Below are 20,400 nucleotides of genomic sequence, written 5' to 3'. Positions count from 1 at the left end.
GCATCTGCGAAAAATGCATCACAGATGCGGCCCTCCCTAGCTGGCCTCCTTCTGCTTCTGCGGCGCTCTCTTCGCATCTGCGAGCTCGCAGATGTGGTCGAGCCCTCGCACCTGCGCTTTTGCCCCTCCAGCTCAAGGCCGCTTCTGCAGTCGCGCATCTGCGCCTCCATGTCCATACCTGCGGACTCATCCCACACAGCTAAATTTAGCACTTGCGGCTAACCAGCCACTTCTGCGATGCCGCACCTGCGGCCAATCCTTCGCAGGTGCGAACGCACCAGAAGCCCTGCTGCTTCAGCAACTTCTTCCAAGTCTAAACGAGTTCCGCGCATCGCCCGAATGGCATCTGAGGTCCCCGAGGCCTCGTCCAAACATACCAACAAGTTCAAAATCATAAAATGGACTCGCTCGAACCCTTGTAACACGTGAAATAACATCAAAACTAAGGATTACACTCCAAATCAAATCAAATCAACTTATGAACTTCAAGTTCTTCCAACTCATTCCGAACGCGCCGAACCATATTTAAACTACTCGGAATGACACCAAATTTTGCGTGCAAGTCTTTAATCACCATACGAAACTATTTTCAGGCTAAAAATCCCAAACGAATCTCGATAACACCAAAATCTACTCCAAACCAAAATTAAAGAACTTGAAAAACCTTCAATGTGGCAATCTTCAATATTAAGCGCCGAAATATTTCCGGGTCATCCAAAACCCGATCCGAACATACGCCTAAGTCCAAAATCATCATACGAACCTATTGGGACCGTCAAATCTCGGTTCCGAGGTTGTTTACTAAAAATATTGACCCAAGTCAAGCTTAACCCCTTTTAAGCCAAATATTAAGGAACTAAGTGTTCCGATTTCAACCCGAACCCTTCCAAACCCGAACTAACCATCCCCGCAAGTCATAAAATAGTAAAAGCACATACGAGGAGTCTTATTTAAGGGAATATGGTTCTAGAAAGAAAAACGACCGGTCGGGTCGTTACAATTTAACCGTACGACTGATGTCTTCCTAAATGTGAGCGTGGAACAACAATTCTAACCTACCCCATAATTGATTCTTATCCACGTTCTCCTATGCAAATAATTATTTGTGATTTTTTATTTCAAATATCTAGATTAAGCCAAGTGGCAACCTAATAATATGGTTGGCATTGCTCAAGATAATGGGAAATATTAGGATAATATAAGTAAATAATATAATAAAATTAGTTAGTTTAGAATTAATGTGATTAATTTTGCTAATATAGTTGTGAAATGTGTAATTTCTAATTATATTAGACGTGAATGTTTTTTAAATGATTTTTGTTGCTAAGTTATTGGAAGTTGGATGTAATTTTGTGACTATCAATACGAAAATTTGCAAATTATTCAAGCGGTAAAAATACCTAAAAAAGTTAATTTAATATTTAATGATATACAAATGAAATTGTACACCATAGTAAGGTTTTTTGGTCGACCAAAATATTCTCCGAAGGATATATGTCTATCAAAATAGACAATTTTTCTACCTATTAATTATATTCATACTGATCTGCTTTCATATTGTTGCACCTACATTTATCAGTTGACGGGTTTATATAATAATATTACCTACTATTTCATGAAGAAAGCAAAAAGATGATAAATATTTTTATTGCAAACTTTATCCTAAATTTCTTCAAGTACTTAAATAATAAAATTATAATTCAAGAAAAAATAATAGATTCAGTGCATTTGCATATTCATAAAATAATATCTTTTATATACTTTTTTGTGTTTATAGTATTTTTCCAGTAATATTTTTTATGAAAATCTATACTATATTAAAAGCACGAAGGCCCTTGGTGAAATGTCGTTCGCCTTTTTTACCCTCTAAACATAGAATTCATATTAGACAAAATAGTCATTTAATCATTTTCCTAAAATTTTGGACTTTGAAATCAACTAAAATTTTTATTTATTAAATACTTCCTTATTTTAAGTTTTTAACTATGTACAAGATCCTAAATATTAGGACTCTTCTTAAATCCTTCTAAGTTTCCAAGTTTTCTTTAACCATGTTAGGAATCGTTAGGCTATTTTTTTCCAAGTCTTTGGCCTTTTTATTTTGATAAAAAATAATTTACATATTTAGTCTCAAACTTAGATAGTTAAATATAATAAAATTCTATCTTTGTCCAAATTCCCGGCGAGCATATTTATTTTTCAAGTCTTTACCCTTTTATTTTTTTATAAATAATATAAATTATGCTTGAACTTAAATAGTTAAATATAATAAAATTTTATCTTTGGCCAAATCCAAATTATACATAAGTTTTTTGCACCTTTTTAGTCTATTTCTGTTAGACTTATCGGCTAATTTGGTAAGCAAAATAAGGTTTTTAACAAATTGTTCTTTTGAATTTTGGTTTCTTCTCTCTGTTTATTGAAATGTTACATTAACTTTCGTCCTAAAATATCATAACTATATTAGGTGTAGTTGGAGCACTTGTACATCACATTAGAGCATTAAAATCTATATCTATCTATCTATTTATATTATATTAAAAGCATAAAAGCTCTTAGCAAAATGTCATTTGCCTATTTTTTCCTTTAAAACTAGATTTTATACTAGACAAAATAGTCGTTTAATTATTTTTTTAATTTTAGGACTTTAAATCAACTAAATTTTACTATTAAATTTTTCCTTATTTAAAGTATTAAATTTTTTCTTATTTAAAGCCCATTAATATTAGAGTTATATTGAACTATTCCTATAAGATTCTTTATTATGCAAAACGTGAGTTAGCAAAATTCTTTAGGAGTCAAACACGCAATGAATTCTGAAAATATAAAGATTCAAGACATATGATTTTTCTTACTATTTGAAAATCGAATCTTATTGGAAAAATTATAATTATTCTCAAATATTTAAAAATTAGAATGAGCAAATATTCAGAATTTGAAATAATAAAATTTAAGTTATTTCTTTTAATGTTGAGAATAAATAATTAAGCAGTTGAATTAACTAATTAGCAAACAATTCCAATTTAATTATTTTAACAAATTTATCATACAAGAATTTTTTTTGTTAAATTGGAAAAACACTTAAAGTACATAAAATTAATTTTTGTAAGAAGAGTATCGATCGTGAAAGAAATCATAAAATATAGCAAAAGTAATTATAATAAAAATGAAGATTCAAATCGGTAAAAATATAAATTTGAAGCAATAAGGTAAAATTGTAGAAGGCAACTAGATTATAAATGAGTTGTCATTTGTTTTGTTTCTTGCATTCAGTCCAACAAATAAAAACGTCTCGCTATAATTTTTATACTAAGTTTTTTCTTGTAAAATATTAGTTCAATATTAGTCATTCTTTAAACTTTACATTGTCACTATTTTAGAAGGTGTAATGCCAACTTTTTTCATTCGCAAATTTTTAAAAGACCAAAAGATTTAATTTTTAATTTGTGTTATTTGATAAATTTTTAAAGAATTGTAAATATTAACAATATTTATAAGTTTCGACATAAGTCTGGACAAAATAACAATAAGGCATCTAAATAAAATTCCTTCATTTGTTAAACTAACTAAATGGGAATAATATTTATTATTTTAGAAAAAAATCTTAAATTATATTTATAACTCAAACAAATTATCTAATAATATGTATATTTATTTTAAAATTTATGTATTCATTAGTATAGGTAAACGTGCAAAGCGCGTACCCAAGACTAATATATATTTAATGTTGCGGGTATAAATAATACTAGTAGGAATAAAAAAGAACTTACGTAAATTGACCGATTCTAACGCCGTTGATAAACGTCCACCCGAAACTAGGAAGTCTACATTTGAGTATGTTACAAGGCAAACTTCCTTTCATCGCCGGAAAATAACGAGTCTCAAAGATGGCGGCGCCGTCATGGATCCAATCGCTATTGAATCATCGGAAGAACGTGCTGGCCTCTATGCACATGAAATGCGTCTCCACTCGCCTTCGCAAATACGGTTAGCCTTCTTTTGCTCTCTGCGATTTGCTTTAAATCTACATGTATTTACCTATTCGCCGTTTGTATTTAGGATTGAGATTTGATGATTTGTTCGATCCAATGGAGGATATGGACATAAAGGAGGCTCTAAGACGCCTCCCTCGTGAAGTTGTGGACGCTCGACACCAGCGTCTTCTCCGTGCTATGGATCTCTCCATGAAGCATCAATACCTCCCCGACGATCTTCAGGTTTGAAATGTGTTCCTAATTGTTATTAATTTGTTATTTGATGAAGAAATCTTCAGTGTTATTAAAAGTCGTGCTTCTGATGGAGGGGCATTTTCTGGAAAAATGTACACTTTATATACTAGGCATGCCTTTGAGTTGAAGTTGACTTGAAAAAAGAGTTTTGAAGTTGAACTTGCAAAGAAGTGTGAATTTGTTGTTTCGAGCAAAAATTAACTAAGAAAATATGGATTCTAAGCCATATTCCTTTTTGCTACATGAACTGTATAGAAAAAGCTCACAGTTTTTGTCGTGTCTGAGTTACAAATAGATAAACTTTTCTCACATTCAGTGTCTTGTGTTAGAAAGGGAGAAGCAAAAGTAAGCAGTACCCTTTCTAAACATGACAGCTTCCTGTTTATTTTGAAATGACACGACCGTCGGCAACCGGTTGTGTCTCTTCTCCTTTGATTTATTTATTTATTTGTCAGGTTGACCCATATGGGTTATTCGGATTTATCTCCATCATCTTACCGCTTGCACATCGTGGATCAACTCTTATTCCTATCTAACTTTCATAAATATCAACTAGATCGTGTAGCTAGAGCATACATAACAAAGGTCTTACCTATTAGACACTTCAATCTCAGATGATGTGTGCCTATAAAACCCCTCATCACTAACCAGTAAAAAAATAACACATGCACTTCACACGCCTAACATGGCAGAAATAACGAATGTAAAATAGCCGTGCGGCTTTGGAGTCTAGCTAATTAATAAAACTTTTACGGAAAAAAGAAAAGATAAAATGATTGTCAAAACTCCTGCCGCCGGCAGCTCCCACCCTCAACCTTCATCTTCTTCCTTAGGAATTAGGATCTCCTCTTTTCTTTTGCAAGAACTTCCCCACCCCCAAACACTACTTCATGTAGTGTCTCCAGAACCCCCTCCCCCTATCCATCTTCTTTTCTGTACCTCCATAGTCGCTGGAAGTTCAACACTAACCATATGGAGTGTCGTAAAATGTCAAGAAACGACACATTTGGGGAATACAGTAGGCATCTTGTAATTTGCCAAAGAAAAATTGCGAAGATTAGTTTATAGCATGAAGATCAGGTGCCAATCTCGTGTATCTATGGCTTTCTCGTAATCTCAATTTGACTTAATTTTCTTGGAATGTCCCACCAAATCGAATCAAAGATGACCATTTGGCAACAACTTAGAATAGGAACTATCAAATTCGATCTCAATATATTGGTCAGTCATGAGGGTATGGTGTTAAAATTACTTACTCCCTCCGTCCCAATTTATGTGGCACCATTTGACTTGCCATGACATTTAAGAAAGAAATGAAGACTTTTGAAATCTGTGGTCTAAAATAAGCCTTAGACATTTGTGTGGTCGTAAATCACTCATTAAGAGTAAAATGAAATTTTTGAAGTTAAATTGTTTTGGCGAAATGGCCTCGTGGCCACTTAAACTTGTACCAGTTGGCCTTTCGATACAATCAAATAGAAAGCCCCAAGGGCGCCATATTCTAGGAGCCCAAATTATGTGATTGAATAAATCCTCCTGCTGGTCAAGGGCTCCTTCTCCCTCCCTTCTTCAAACTCCGATTCATATTTTTCATAGAGAAATCTCTGATCAAGGATAGAACAAGAGCTGTTTTGCATCATATCTAAGGGATTCCTTGGTTCGGGCCGAAGAAGCAATGTCACTCGATCGTTATTAAACCGACTGCAATCTTTTTCTGTCTGTGAAGATCCCACCAGAGCGCCTTCTACTTCTAATAGGTCATGAACTAGATCAGAATCATTCTCAACGAGTCCATAAGAAGTGATCCCATTTTTTTCATCGGGTCCGGATAAAGACCAAAGATCTTGAGCGACCGATCCGGAAGAACAACTCAAAAGATAAAGAAGTATCGTTAATCTCTTCATGCTCGTTCCAAGCTCGAAGTACCATTTGTACAAATAAGAATCCCCTTCGTTATATGATTTCTTCTTCATATAGATAAATATAGGATCTATGGGGCAATTGCTTAGAAGTGCATTTTGTGCTACAACCCTTCCTATCTGATAGAAAAGGATCCCATGATCCTGAACCGATCTTACCTGGGATCGCAAATCCCAAGTTTGTCTATGAAGAGCGGATCTAATTGTATTAGTATCTATAATTGAGTTCTTCTGCGTAATACTAATCGATAGGACCTCATTAGTAAGTGCTACAAGATCTCGTGCATTGGAACCCATGGTTATGGACCCGAATCCGTTAGTATGGAACATTTTCTTTTCCAAGTGAAATCCCCTAGTATATGAAAGAGTGAAAAAGTGCTTTCGTTGTTGTGGAAGAAGAAGCCTTCGTATCTTAATGCACATATTTAATTTATTAGGAGCTATTAGAGCGGGATCCACTTTTTGGGGAATATGAGTCGAAGCAATAACAAGAATATTTCTAGTAGAACATCTTTCATAATCCCTGGAGAGATGGTTCACTAATAGACCGAGGGCTAAGTCATTCGACTCATTCTCATTCAGATCATGAATGTTTGGAATCCATATTATGCAAGGAGACCTTGCTTTTGCTAATTCGAATTGAAGGGTGATATAAAATCGGTCTATTTCCAGCATCATATCCATAGTTAGCCCATTCATTCAAGTTAGCAGTTCCAACTCCGTATCAAGGTCACGATCGATATCGTCACTAGCATCAAGATTATCACTATCATCAATATCGTCACTATCATCAATATGGATCTCATCAAGAAGAAAACCTTTAGGCTTGTTATCCAGGAACTTGTTCAGAAATACCGTAATGAAAGAAACATAGGAGTTTGTCGCTAGGTATTTGACCAAATAGGATCGTCCAGTTCCTATAGAACCTATCACTAAAATACCCCTAGAGGGGGATAAGGCTAAGCGGAGCGAAAAGGGTTTTCCATGAGATGTGAAATGAAAACTATTTTCCCCACACGAAGTTTGTGAATAAGTGATTGTCTGATAATGAGCAAGGAATATCCGTCTTTCTGCTAAACAAGATGGATTGAACTCATAATTCATTAGATGCTTTTTATGAATGTCAACTAAGCATCGTAAGTAAATTGCTCGCGGTTGTTCAATCATTTGATAACCAGAGTCATTCTTTGATAAACGATCACTATGAGTCAGGCTCAATAGAATTTGCTCAATCCTATTTTCTGTCGTTAAGGTGGAGAACTGAACCAATAATTCTCTTTCTATTAAGGTGGAGAACTGAACCAATATTTTCCGACAAACCAGTTACACTAAGACCCGCATAAACACGTATGGGATCAGGAAAAGAATCCCCTGAATATTGGGTAGCTGTTGTTAAACTTACAGTTTTCCCATTTGAATGTCAACTAAGTATCGTAAGTAAACTGCTCGCGGTTGTTCAATCATTTGATAACCAGAGTCATTCTTTGATAAACGATCACTATGAGTCAGGCTCAATAGAATTTGATCAATCCTATTTTCTGTCGTTAAGGTGGAGAACTGAACCAATAATTCTCTTTCTATTAAGGTGGAGAACTGAACCAATATTTCCAGACAAACCAGTTACACTAAGACCCGCAGAAACACGTATGGGATCAGGAAAAGGATCCCCTGAATATTGGGTAGCTGTTGTTAAACTTACAGTTTTCCCATTTGAACACTCCAACTTGACGGAATGAGTACTAATAAATACATCCAGTAGAGCGTGTATATCAATTGTGCTGACATGTACAACACGTCATATGCTAGACTATTTATTACTTGACATGTGTTATTTGTGGGTCCCATTTTTAAATACTAAATCAACAAAAAAGAAGTTACAAATTAAAAACAGAAAAAAGAAAAAGAGGAAAAAGACCCGACACTTCTCTACTACCCCAGTAACCCGTACCCACCTACCTTTTTTCTTCTCCGTTCACCCACCTCCCTTCCTTTCCTTATTCTTATTCTTTCTTCTCCTTTCTCTTTTTCTTTAGTGTTCTTTCTCTCTCTTATTCTGAATCAAATTCACAACACCACTATGGTCATGATTAGACTTAGAAAAAAAAATTGAATTTTGGAATTTCAGAAAAATTCAATAGAAATCCATGTTTTTGAAACAGTGGAGGCCGCCCAATACCATTGCAAATATTTGCCCTTTTTTGTTGTTGTTTTGGCAAAGAGATTCGATGATAGGGTTTTCTTCAAACCACCGGTGGTTTAGAGTGGTGAGTGCTTTTGACCACCAGAAAACTTCAATGGCTGCCACCTCCACTTCGCTGGCAACCAATCATATAACCCCATCTTTTCTAAAAACTCCAAAATCATAAGATATAAGTAAAAATGCATAATCTTCATATTGAATTTGGCCGGAATTGAACTTTCTGATGCTCTCTCTCCTCGCTTAAGTTGAAGAGAAGAAAGAGAGCGGAAATGAGTACTGACAGACTAGGGGTCATTTTTTTCCTTTTCTTTTTCATTATTTAAATTTTTTTCCTATTGATTATAGTATTTTCTTTAATCATATTATTGCAGTCACGCACATTTTTTGCGTGGTTGACACACATTTTGTCCACATCACCTATGTCACTGCCACATAAGCATAGTCAATGGTCAAGGTGGTTTATTAGTACTCATTCCGTCAAGTTGGAGTGTTCAAATAGGAAAACTGTAAGTTTATGTATCGGCTTTGCAAACTGGTGCAAGTTTAAGTGGCCACGAGGTCATTTCGTGGAAAGATTGACCTTTTCTTTAGGACAAACTAAAAAGGAAAGAGTTCCACCTAAATTGGGATAGAGGGAGTATAATTTTTATAGTTTCACAAAATAACTAGCAGAGATTAAAATATGTACTACTCTTATAGGGGGTTATCTCTTCATGAGTGAAGCCATGCGTTTTAGAGAAGTTTGCGCTTCAAATAATGGTGCACAAAGTGATTCCGGTGAGAATTAGTCAATTCTTTTAGTTTCAACTTTGAGGAGTTTAATATCGACATTATTGTATATGTAATGCTGAAACTAGTTATTTTAATTGCAATGTATTATTTTACTAAATTCATAGATATTTGATAATTTTGAATGTCACGTCAATTGTGCGCCTCAATTCAAAGAAGTGTGCACTTCTAGCTTTTCGTTTCAATTTCATGAACCTGGTTGTTTTTGCGCTTTTCGCTTTTAAAAACCACGACAAATACATGGTATCAACATATCACACTATTGACTCTTTTCCGATAAAGTATATGTCGTTTCAAATATAAAGTATGCTGATGATAGTGTTCATACAACCATATATTAACTCTTATGTTTCACATATCTTCTTTATTTTTCGTAATTCTGAGTTCACATATCTACTCATTGATTTTATCTATTAGAATTGACATCTGGAATTAAGGCAAACTATTACATTTAATAACTTATTATATATGATTAATAATATAAATGGAGAATACATAGTTTTCTCTCTCACCATGGGGTCCAATGATCCCCAGACTCGTCCTAAACAGAAGTATTATCACCTCAAGAGACTAACCACCAGATTTAGATTGGGCAGTGGAACTCATGCGTTACCTGTTATCCCACATCATTATCCCTCTTTTTTTCTTCAAAACTTGAATTTTGATTTCTTTTACACTTTTTGTTTTCGCACCATCTTCTTTGAGGTATTAATTTTGTTCTCGTCTTTTGTCGTTTGAGATCAAACAAACTCATTTTCCAGATTCTTCAAACTCATGAACTGTGTTGGAGAACTTCAGTGTCTAGATGATTTCTGCTTGAATAACAAATGCTCTTTAAGCTATGAAAGATCACAATGTTCTGAGGTGTTTCGTAAACGTATTCAGTTCAAGATATGTCAAAGCCCTTAGTGGAGATACCACTAGATCCTTGTCTAGTAGCCTGGGTGAACTAATGCGGTATACTTCATCACAACGTGGGCCTGGAAATGGAATGATGATTAGGATCTTGAATGGTATTGCGAAAGTTGGATCTGTTCCAAAAGCTATTTCACCCACACTGAAAGTCCTTTCTTCTTACCCCTGTTCCCATTGAAACAAAAGGTGAACTAATGCGGTATACTTCATCACGACGTTGGCTTGAAGCTGAACCTTCCTCTACTGGTGAGTTATTTACATTTTCTAATTAGTTAGATGTGCCTATTGCTCACAGAAAAAGAGTCAGATCTTTCACCACCAAACACCCCTTATCTAATTTTGTCTCCTACAATTCTTTGTCTCCCTCCTATAGAGCCTTTGCCTTGTCTATTTCTTCTGTGTCTATTCCCCAAGATGGGAGGGAAGCTTTTGCAAATCCTAAATGGAAGCAAGCTATAATTGAAGAAATGAAGGCCTTGTAAAAAAATAAGACTTCAGAACTTGTTACTTTACCACCAGACAAGAAGTTGGTTGGCTGCAAAGAGTCTTCACTGTGAAGCACAAAGCTGATGGCTCAATTGAAAGATTCAAAGCAAGATTGGTGGCAAAGGGATTCACTCAGACTTATGGAGTGGATTATCAAGAGACATTTGCCCCTGTTGATAAGAGGAAAATTATTATAATTCTTTTGTCTTGTGTATCTAAACTTGATTGGGACTTGCAACAGTTTGATGTGAAGAATGCATCTCTTTATGGAGATTTAGAAGAAGAGGTGTATATGAAGATTCCTCCTGGATACAAAGTCAAGGAAAGATATGCAGATTGAAGAAAGCCTTGTACGGACGGAAGCAATCCCCAAGAGCTTGGTTTGTCAGATTCAACAAAGCAATACTGATCATATCCTCTTTATAAGATCTCCTGAATGATCTTCTTCAGGAAATCTCCTTCAGTTACCAACAAAGCAATGCTGATCACACTCTCTTCATAAGACATCAAACGAATAAACTCACTCTTCTCATAGTTTATGTTGATGGCATAGTAATGACGGGAGATGACAAAGAAAGGATGGCCCGATTGAAGAAGTTGTTGGCACATGAATTTGAGATCAAGGATATAGGGAAATTGTAGTACTTCTTGGGAATTGAGGTTGCTAGATCAAAACGAGGAATCTTTATTTCTCAAAAGAAGTATATTCTGGATCTCTTGAAAGAAATTGGTATGACAGGTTGCAGACTCACATAATCGCCCATTGAAAGCAATCACAAGTTACAAAGCGGAGTTGGAGAGTCAGTTGATAAGGAGAGATATCAGAGGTTGGTTGGAAGACTCATTTATCTCTCCCACAGTAGACCAGACATAGCCTATTCAGTTAGCCTGGTGAGTTGATTCATGCATGATCCGCGAGATCCTCATATGCAAGTTGTCTTTCACATTTTGCGGTACCTGAAGTCTGCTCTAGGGAAATGTCTATTTTTCTCCAAACATGATCAACTCCAATAGAAGCCTTTACAGACGCGGATTGAGCTGTATCTCTCGATGACATAAGATTTACATCCGGTTATTGTACGCTCGTGGGAGGAAACTTGTTTACTTGGAGAAGCAAGAAGCAAAGTGTAGTTGCTAGATCAAGTGCGGAGGCAGAATATAGAGCTATGGCCCAGGGTGTTTGCGAACTGCTTTGGCTACAAAAGCTACTAGAGGAATTGAGAATGTCTGAAAAAGGAAAACTTTCCTTGTACCATGACAATAAGCTGCCATCAGTATATCTCATAATCAAGTCCTGCATGACCGAACAAAGCATGTGGAAATTGATCGACACTTCATCAAAGAAAAATTACAACTGGTGTCTTGAGTTTGTTTCATATGTCATCGGAAAAACAACTAGCTGATGTATTTACCAAAGGTCTCAACAAGCAAACTTTCCCTACATTGAGTAGCAAGTTGGGCATGTGCGACATCGTTGCACCAACTTGAGAGGGAGTGTTGATTAGCATGATTCAAGGAGATATTATTATATTTAGGAGATTTTATTTTATTTGATTTCATTTGATAGCTGGATTGTTTGTATAGATTTATTTTATTTTCTTAATTAACATTAAGAGCTTTGTATAAATTCCCTTCCTCATGGGATGTAAATACACACAGAATTATAAAAAGCCTTTTCTTCTTCTCAAGATCTATATGGATGTATGATAAATATTCAACCTTTACATCAAACCGACACTTCCAAGTGCCAACAACCCGTTAACAAGTTCTATGCATGTGTAAGAATGCATTAAAAGCATATATAGACGATGTGTATGAATAAAGCACTTGAGTGCATTGATATGATTAAAGAATCACTTAAACAAAATACAGCTTCCACCTTTATGCTCAAACTCATTAATCGGTACCATATGCAAACCAGAAACACAACGGTTTCTCATAACCTGCGTACACACGACCAAGATAAAATGGCTGATCATATGACTATTGAGGTATAGATCCAAATCTACGCGCAACAGGAATGTGATCTCACATACCCAACAAGAACATGAAATAATCATGCCCAAACTAATACCTTAACAGGAACATGTAATGACATGCCCTAACTGATACCTCAACAGGAACATGCAATGACATGCCCAAACTTATACCTCAACAAGAACATGTTGTTGTATGCCCTAACTGATACCTCAACGTGAGTGCATACCCCCAATAAACTCAACTTTCCGCGTAACAATCTCAAATAAATAATGAGAATAGAATATATATGCTAACAAGGTGCATGTAAGAAATAGCATATGACGTAGTAGTTCCATAATGTAAAACGAGTACATGAAATCATAATGTTAAACTAGCATGTGAATTTTGCTCATCATTGGCCCTTCCCTTTATCTTCCTGAGTCGAGGGTCTACTGAAAACAACCTCTCTGCTTTTTTAAAGGTAGGGGTAAGCTCTGCGTACACACTACCCTCTCCAAACCAAACCCCACTTGTGGGAATACACTGGGTTTTTTGTTGTTGTTGGTGGTGGTGTTGAAACTAGCATGTGAATGATGCCTATAACGTTATACAACATAAATAAGATGCTCAAATAGTCATAGAGCAAAATAAAACATGCAACTAGTAAGGCATGTAACAAACATGCATAAAAAGGCTAAACAAGCTACCCCAAGCATGGATAAATCTTGGCATCCGTATATACGCTCTTCACCTCGCATATACGTTACCCCAAACAAATAGCACATAGCAACAATATCATTTTTAGGAAAAATTCTCTATATCGAAGTCAACCAAGGTACTTACCTCTATCCCAAACTAGCTTTATTCCTCAAAATCCGTCTTTTCCTTCTCCAACTCCATCAAACGAGCCCGATCTAGCCCAAAGAATGCTCCACAATATCACTCCAAGTCGTAGGACTCAATTCCATAAGCAAAAGATAGGCTTAGATCAAAGTCAACAAAAGTCAACCCCAGGCCTACATGATCAGATTCCGAAACCAGAGTCAGTAACAAGAGTCAAATTCCGTTTACCCATAACCTCGCGAGTCCAAATATGTTATTAGATTCTCAGTCCTAATCCAAATCATATTCAAATCCTCAAAAGTACTTTCTTAACATTCAAGTAAGAAATCCTCATTTTCTGCTTGAATCCATATTTAAATGACAGATCTTAGGTTAAATTCATGAAATAAATTCAAATAAGTTAGAATCAGTTACCCCAAGCTCCAAAATGGTGAAAAGTAACATAATCACCAAAACTCCATATTTATACAATATGAAACTTTTGCAGTGCTGGCCGCACTCTGGTCTGTAGAAGGCTGTGCTTTTAATTGAGGGAGTTATGTTAATGTCAAAATGTCGAACGGTTTGAACCACTGAGAACTACACTCAAAGGGTTACAACTTTCATTTTTGGATCATCCCCAAATTTATTATAGATTGGAAGATAGTCGGTGTGCCTTTGAATACCTCGGTATCCTTTTAGCTTCTTTCTAGTATTGTTTTCCTGAGTCATATGCTAAGATTGAGGCATTTGGTCGTTTATATGAAGAACTTGGGGACAAGGGCAGGAATAAGAAGTTGTACAGGCTGGCGAAGGAGAGAGAGTAAGGCCCGTGATCTGGACCAAGTAAGGTGCATAAAAGACGAAGACAGTAGAGTTCTGTTGGAGGGGGCACAAATTAGGCAGAGATGCAGTCTTATTTCCATAAACTCTTGAATGAAGAGGGAGATAAGAGCATTGAGCTAGGTGAGTTGGAGTACTCGGAGCGACTTCGGGATTTTGGGTACTGTAGATGCATAAGAATGGGGGAGATTGTAGGGGCTATGCGCAGGATGAGTAGGGGTAGAGCGACCGGGCCAGCCGAGATCCTTGTGGAATTCTGAAAGAGTGTGGGTAAGGCAGGTTTGGAATGACGCCCCCTCCTGCCGTCCTTACCCATATCTTTTGCCTGAAGAGTGGAGTTGGAGTACGATGGTTCTGTTGTACAAGAACAAGGGGATATCCAAAACTGCAACAACTATAGGGGTATCAAGTTGTTGAGCCAAATGATGAAAGTTTGGGAGAGGCTGATCGAAGGGATGATGAGGAGGAGTGTGTCCATTTTCGAGAACTAGTTTGGTTTCATGCCGGGACGGTCGACTACTGAAGCCATTCACCTTGTGAGGAGATTGGTGGAGCAGTATAGGGCGATGAAGAAGGACTTGCATGTGGGGCAGAGTGCTGGCCAGTCAAGAACTCCCATATCCAGCAGATGAGAGTAGCTGAAATGAGGATGTTGAGATGGATGTGTGGGCATACTAGGTTAGATAGAATTAGGAATGAAGCTATTCGGGACAAGGTGGGAGTGACCCCTGTGGAGGAAAAGATCCGAGAAGCGAGGCTAAGATGGTTCAGGCATGTTAAAAGGAGGAGCACAGATGCCCCAGTTAGAAGGTGTGAGAGATTGGCCTTGGGGGTAAGAGGAAGGGTAGAGGTAGGCCAAAGAAGTCTTGGGGAGTGGTGATCAAGCGGGACATGGCACAACTAGAGCTAATCGAGGACATGTCCCTTGATAGGAGGGCGTGAAAGTTGAGAATTAGGGTAGATGGTTATTAGGTAGTCGAGCGTTTCCCTGTGTCTTCCTTAGTTCAATAGTATTAGTGTTAGCTGGTATCCCTTTTATTCTTAGTTTGGTATTACCACATATTTTGTGTTGTTACTTGCCTTCCATACGCCCTTAGTTTGTTATCATTTCATATCTTGTACTGTTATTACTGACTATTAGTGCTTCTTTCAAACCCTCTTTTGCTTTCTAAATACCTTGTATTTTGATATTACTTGCTATAGGTGCTTCTTCCATCCTTTCTTTAGCCGAGGGTCTATCGGAAACAGTCTCTCTGCACTTCTAGGGTAGGGGTAAGGCTGCGTACATCCTACCCTCCCCAGACCCCGCTTGTGGGATTACAATGGGTTGTTGTTGTATATTCGGTATAGCACACAGCATGATATGCATTAGATTACCGGTTGCACTCTTTTTTTTTTTTTTTTTTTTTTTGGTTAAGGAGGGTAACCCGCAGCCGCTACACTTGGTGCGCACTGGGTAAACCTCCCTCCTGTGTAATAGCCTGCAAACCACATACCTGTTGCACTTGTCTAAAGAACTCCTTTTTATTTGGTCCTGCTATTGTGAAGTATGTGGACATATCCTATGGGCTGAAGCTTTGGCTCTAGAAATAGAAAGTGTTTATGAGTTTGCAATCTTGCGTATCAGCATATAAATCATTCAATAGTCTTCTTAATTATGCGGCAAGGTTATCGGCAAAACCACCATCTGTACGAGATTCATGAATCATGCAAAATTCTTGTCATTTCTGTCTATTTCTAACTTCATTCAAAGAAGACAGATTCTGGAGCATGGCTTTTGAAGAATGAAATCTCATACTGAGGGGGAACGTTTTTCTCCTTTATCTTTAGGGACTAGATACAAATAAACCTATGTTCTGATGCCAATGAAGGAGAAAACAGGAACACACAATATATGGATTCTAATCTGTATTCGTTCTTGTTTCTTTTGAAATGGAAAATATTTTTTTGAATGGGTGTATTCATACTTCTTTCACTAGCCAATATTACAATCACATGTATTTGAATATGAACTGTATAGAAAAGGTTCATAGTTTGTCACACATGCGTTACAGATAGATAAAAATATTTGAAATCTGCTTACAAAGAACAAAGGCCGGAAGATTTTCAATTTCTTTTGCTGGAAGAAAGAGAAGCAAAAATAGCTAATAATAAATACCCCGTGAAATAATAGAGGTGCACACAAGTTGGTTGGGACACCATCGTTAAAAAAAAACGCTAAAACGAAAGGAAAAAGCAATATCCTTTATAAACAAGATAACTTGTTGTCTACTTGAACTGTCACTACCATTGGCAACCGATTGTGTCTCTTCTCCTTTTCTTTCATTTTAATTTTATTTTACTTTTCGAGTTCACCCACATGGGTGCCTGGATTTATTTCCTTCGGAACTTGTATGGTGGCATGAACTTCACTTGAACAAAAAAAGTTCGTGAAAGTTGAAGATTTATGAATGGAAACAAGTATTTCACTTGAAATACATATTTATATTTCATATTTTGCTTAAGGTTCAAATAATGTTTTACTTGAAACCCAGTGTTCATGGCTAAACTAGAATACTGAAATAGTGTTCATCCCCAAAGGGGCTCTAGGTGATCCTAGTGAGAAGACGTTAACTTCTTTGAATCTGAGTCGAAAAGATTAGAGAAAAGAGAAAAGGAATGAATAAAATAAGGCCTTTTTTCTATTTGATAGTAGGACCTCCTATACTTGCAGCTTCAATGTTCTTTTTGTTTAGTTTGTAATGTATCTTCCATTTGTGTTTTTCATTTCCAAAATACTAGATATCTTAATATCATGCATGTGGCTATTGTCTTTGTATATGTTCTGATATAGTTTATGATTCCTGGGTATTTTATATGTACAGGCAAAGCAGACGCCATTTAGGAGTTATTTACATGACATGATATCTCTGGTGAGTTCATGTTTCTAACTGGTTGTAGCCAGAGTTATTTGATACTATTTGATTTCCTTCACAAATATAGAGTTGATTAGAGAAGCATTTGGCAATTTTGAACTTCATTTTTCTCTTTTTTGGGGATGGGAGTCTGTTTTGTGAAGTCCACAGTTCAAATATCATTTTTTGTGCTTGACATTATCTATATGGATAATAAGACGCTTCTTGCTTAACAATTTAATAACAGGTAAATCAAAATCCATAACTACTAGTTCTTTCAAAGCACATGTACTATGTCCAATTTTTGTAGCAAGGAGCTACTTGAGAAAGAAAACAAGAAATCAAATAATCAAGCAGCACATTGAGAGTTGTTCTTTCCAATTCACTTCCACCACCTTATACAAGTAACTGCCTCAAGGCAATTTGATAACGCCTGATATTGCCACCTGCTCTGCATACTAGAAAAAGAATCCTACATCTAATTGATACTTATGTACTCGACATTGGCCTGTAAGCTCCTTTGTTCGTCTCCGTCCACCAGGACATGGTGTTGGTAATTAAGTTTTGACAAGGCTATTGCTTTCTATGTACTGTGCTTTGTGGCTTTCCGTATTCAAGATGTAGATGAAAGTCTCCAATGTGGGAGTTTAAAGATACTAGTTAAACTATAAACTGTAAACATCAATCTGTAACCTGTTGAAATATCAAGTCTTGTATACATTGGATGTAAGGTGAAACCAGACTTTTGTAATGCAATAGGACAATAATTTTTGTTTGTTCAAGCTAGCTTTTTTGCAGATACTTGACCCATTTTTAGCTATTTCCTAGAAGAATGTTTAGTTTAATTTTGAGAAACACCAACCCACCCCCAAACCACCACAAACCAACCCAAGATGAAAACAGATACTCCTTTAATTTTATTACTGATGAAGTCAGAAAATCTTCCGCCCCTGAATATGTTTAAAACTTGCCACTGTAATAGTTGTTTGAGAATTTAGTTCATATCAAGGGGACTACCTTAAATATCCTTCTCTGAAATTTGCCTTTCTGAAGATAAAGAAGGAGAAGGCAGAACGTGAAGCTTTGGGAGCGTTGCCTCTTTATCAACGCACTATTCCCTGATCTGCCACCATCCCTGTGCTTGCTATTTGATTTATGCTGGTAATAATTGGAGCCTTCTTTGGAGAAAAGGTCATCTGGATGTTATTTTGTTGTATTGTGTGGAGGAACATATTGCTTACGGCGTGGCTTGTAAGGTGGCAGGCCATAGTCTTTGCTCACTAATAAATTTTCTTCTGAACTACAAAGTTCTGAGTGGAAACTTTTCGAATTCTTTGGATTTGGCTGCGTTTAAAAAGCAGTTGCATGGTGGAGATATTTATTCACCATGGTATGTCATATTTCTTTTTATATGTCAGCTTTATGAGTTTTTCAGATGGCTTATGAATCAAGTTGAAAATTGCCAAATTTATATTGATGTCCATGGTTATAGGTATTTGATATTCTGAGCTTTGAATTCCTTCTGCTGCGGTTATGAGGGAGAATATTGTGCTGTTACAGTGGATTAGCTGTAATCTCTAAGCAAACCTTGCATTCAGCAGTGCCATTTTAATCTTGCTGTTTATCATCATTGCCTGTTCTAGTTTCTTGCAATCTGCTTCCTCCTAATTCCTATGCACTGTCAGGCCCCTGAATTGTCCATAAAGGAATATTAAGCTGAATCTGAAATGTCCATAAAGCAAGATTAAGCTGAATGGCAGGGATATTTGGATCATCCATACAGTAGCTATTTCAGAACAAAAACCTTTTTGGACGTTTTCTACGTGTTCCAGTAAATCCATCGCTTAAGAGCTTTTCTCTGGAATAAGATGGGATTTTTGAATGTGTCCAAGTATTTTGGATAAAAATACAGATACCAATTGCATCGTTTCGGCGGCATGTGTTTGACTATATTGAGAATTTGAGATGGTTTGTCCATAAACCTTTGCCATGATAACAACAACGAACCTAGTGTAATCCCATAAATGAGGTCTGGGAGGGTAGTGTGTACGACCTTACCCTACCTTTATATATATATATATATATATATATATATATATATATATATATATATATATATATATAAAGATAAGAATTTATTTCTCGTAAACCTTTAGCATGATAATTGGCTTAATTCCACTCAACCATTAAAATCTAGAATTAGTGGACTTTTCCGAGGAAGTGATAGCAATGTCAAATTGACTAGTATTATCACTTATCGGGAACACGAACTGGGACCTTAGCAATCTTCCTTTCCAACTCGATAAGCAATCTCTATACTGCACCTTCCTCCCACAATTGAGGTGCGGAGCTCACTCCTACCGGGGGCTATCATGCAATGGAAATTTCAGTACCAAATTCACCTACAGTATGCTAATAACTAATGAAAATATGGTTAATATTGACTTGGGCTGGACAGGGAAAGTCAAAAAGACTAAATAAGATAAAGTACTTCATCTTGGATAGTTTGTCATAATCGCCTACGTGCCGATCTAATGCTTAAACAACTTAACATCACAAATAACACCTTTTGCATTATTTACAATAAGGAACAAGAAGACAGCACACACATCTTCAATTGTTATGTTGCAAAGCAACTTTGGGACCAAACTAAGGAATATAGGAGACACCCAGCCCCAGAGCCCTCCTACTAACTTACAAGATCCCAGAATGGATCAAGAACCAGTTAAAAAACTTAGACCTTTAACTGGCAATACCTAATTCCTTTCATCTTGTGGCATACTTGGTTGACATTATTTTTTTTAATTTACTCAAAAGGTCACCATGACAAAAATTCTGTCCAAATCCTGGGTAAAAGTTTGGATAGGGCTTTTATCTTCACAGCTACAGTATAGGAGTGCTCTATCATACAGGAAGAAAGTGTAGCGGACAAAAAGTTGAGTTAGCATATACTGTACTCCAAAAACTATACATAAAGAAACTTCCTTCTAGTTTTGATTCTGAAAGTGATAAGTTGATGTCTGACTGTCTTCATTGAAGCTTTCACTTTCTCTGGTAAAGTATTAGCATCCATGAAGCTAGTAGACGCGATAGCCCTTAATCCGAGATCTCTTTTTAACAAAAAATAGTTGGATTTGTCAGCCTTAGACGAAGAAGACTGTTCGTATAGTAGTAGGTTTAAGAACTGGTTCAAACCATCTCAATAAAAGGTCAATTCAATTGTTATAGTAAGCTTTTTTTTACGCCCTGCATTGAAGCATTATTCAATGACAGGAGGCAAGGCACTTTACTATGGACACCCCAATTAGCAAGCAAATTAGCAGGGGCATTTGCTTCCCTATAGC

The 20,400-nt window shown here is 36.4% G+C and overlaps 1 protein-coding gene across 3 annotated transcripts; it reads left to right on the top strand.

The window, feature by feature from the left end:
- Nucleotides 1–3,773: 3,773 nt before the first annotated feature.
- LOC107816074 (cytochrome b-c1 complex subunit 7-2, mitochondrial) lies at nt 3,774–18,984 on the top strand. 3 transcript variants are annotated; one of them, XR_001654853.2, is made up of 5 exons: nt 3,774–3,987; nt 4,060–4,217; nt 17,027–17,074; nt 18,110–18,446; nt 18,549–18,984. XR_001654853.2 is itself a non-coding variant. In XM_016641745.2 (4 exons), exons 1-4 carry the CDS (start codon nt 3,888–3,890, stop codon nt 18,176–18,178), a joined length of 375 nt encoding a protein of 124 aa, XP_016497231.2. In that variant the 5' UTR covers nt 3,774–3,887; the 3' UTR covers nt 18,179–18,523. The 3 variants fall into 3 exon arrangements, 2 of the variants coding, with proteins under 2 accessions (XP_016497231.2, XP_016497232.2); XM_016641745.2 differs by lacking the exon at nt 18,549–18,984 and having other exon boundaries at nt 18,110–18,523; XM_016641746.2 differs by lacking the exons at nt 18,110–18,446; nt 18,549–18,984 and adding an exon at nt 17,304–17,838.
- Nucleotides 18,985–20,400: the final 1,416 nt, after the last annotated feature.

This window comes from Nicotiana tabacum, chromosome 13 (genome assembly GCF_000715075.1).
Source record: "Nicotiana tabacum cultivar K326 chromosome 13, ASM71507v2, whole genome shotgun sequence".
In the NCBI taxonomy this organism is placed as follows: domain Eukaryota; kingdom Viridiplantae; phylum Streptophyta; class Magnoliopsida; order Solanales; family Solanaceae; genus Nicotiana; species Nicotiana tabacum.
The sequence above is the reverse complement of the archived record's forward strand: the minus strand, read 5'-3'. Positions and strand labels throughout refer to the sequence as shown.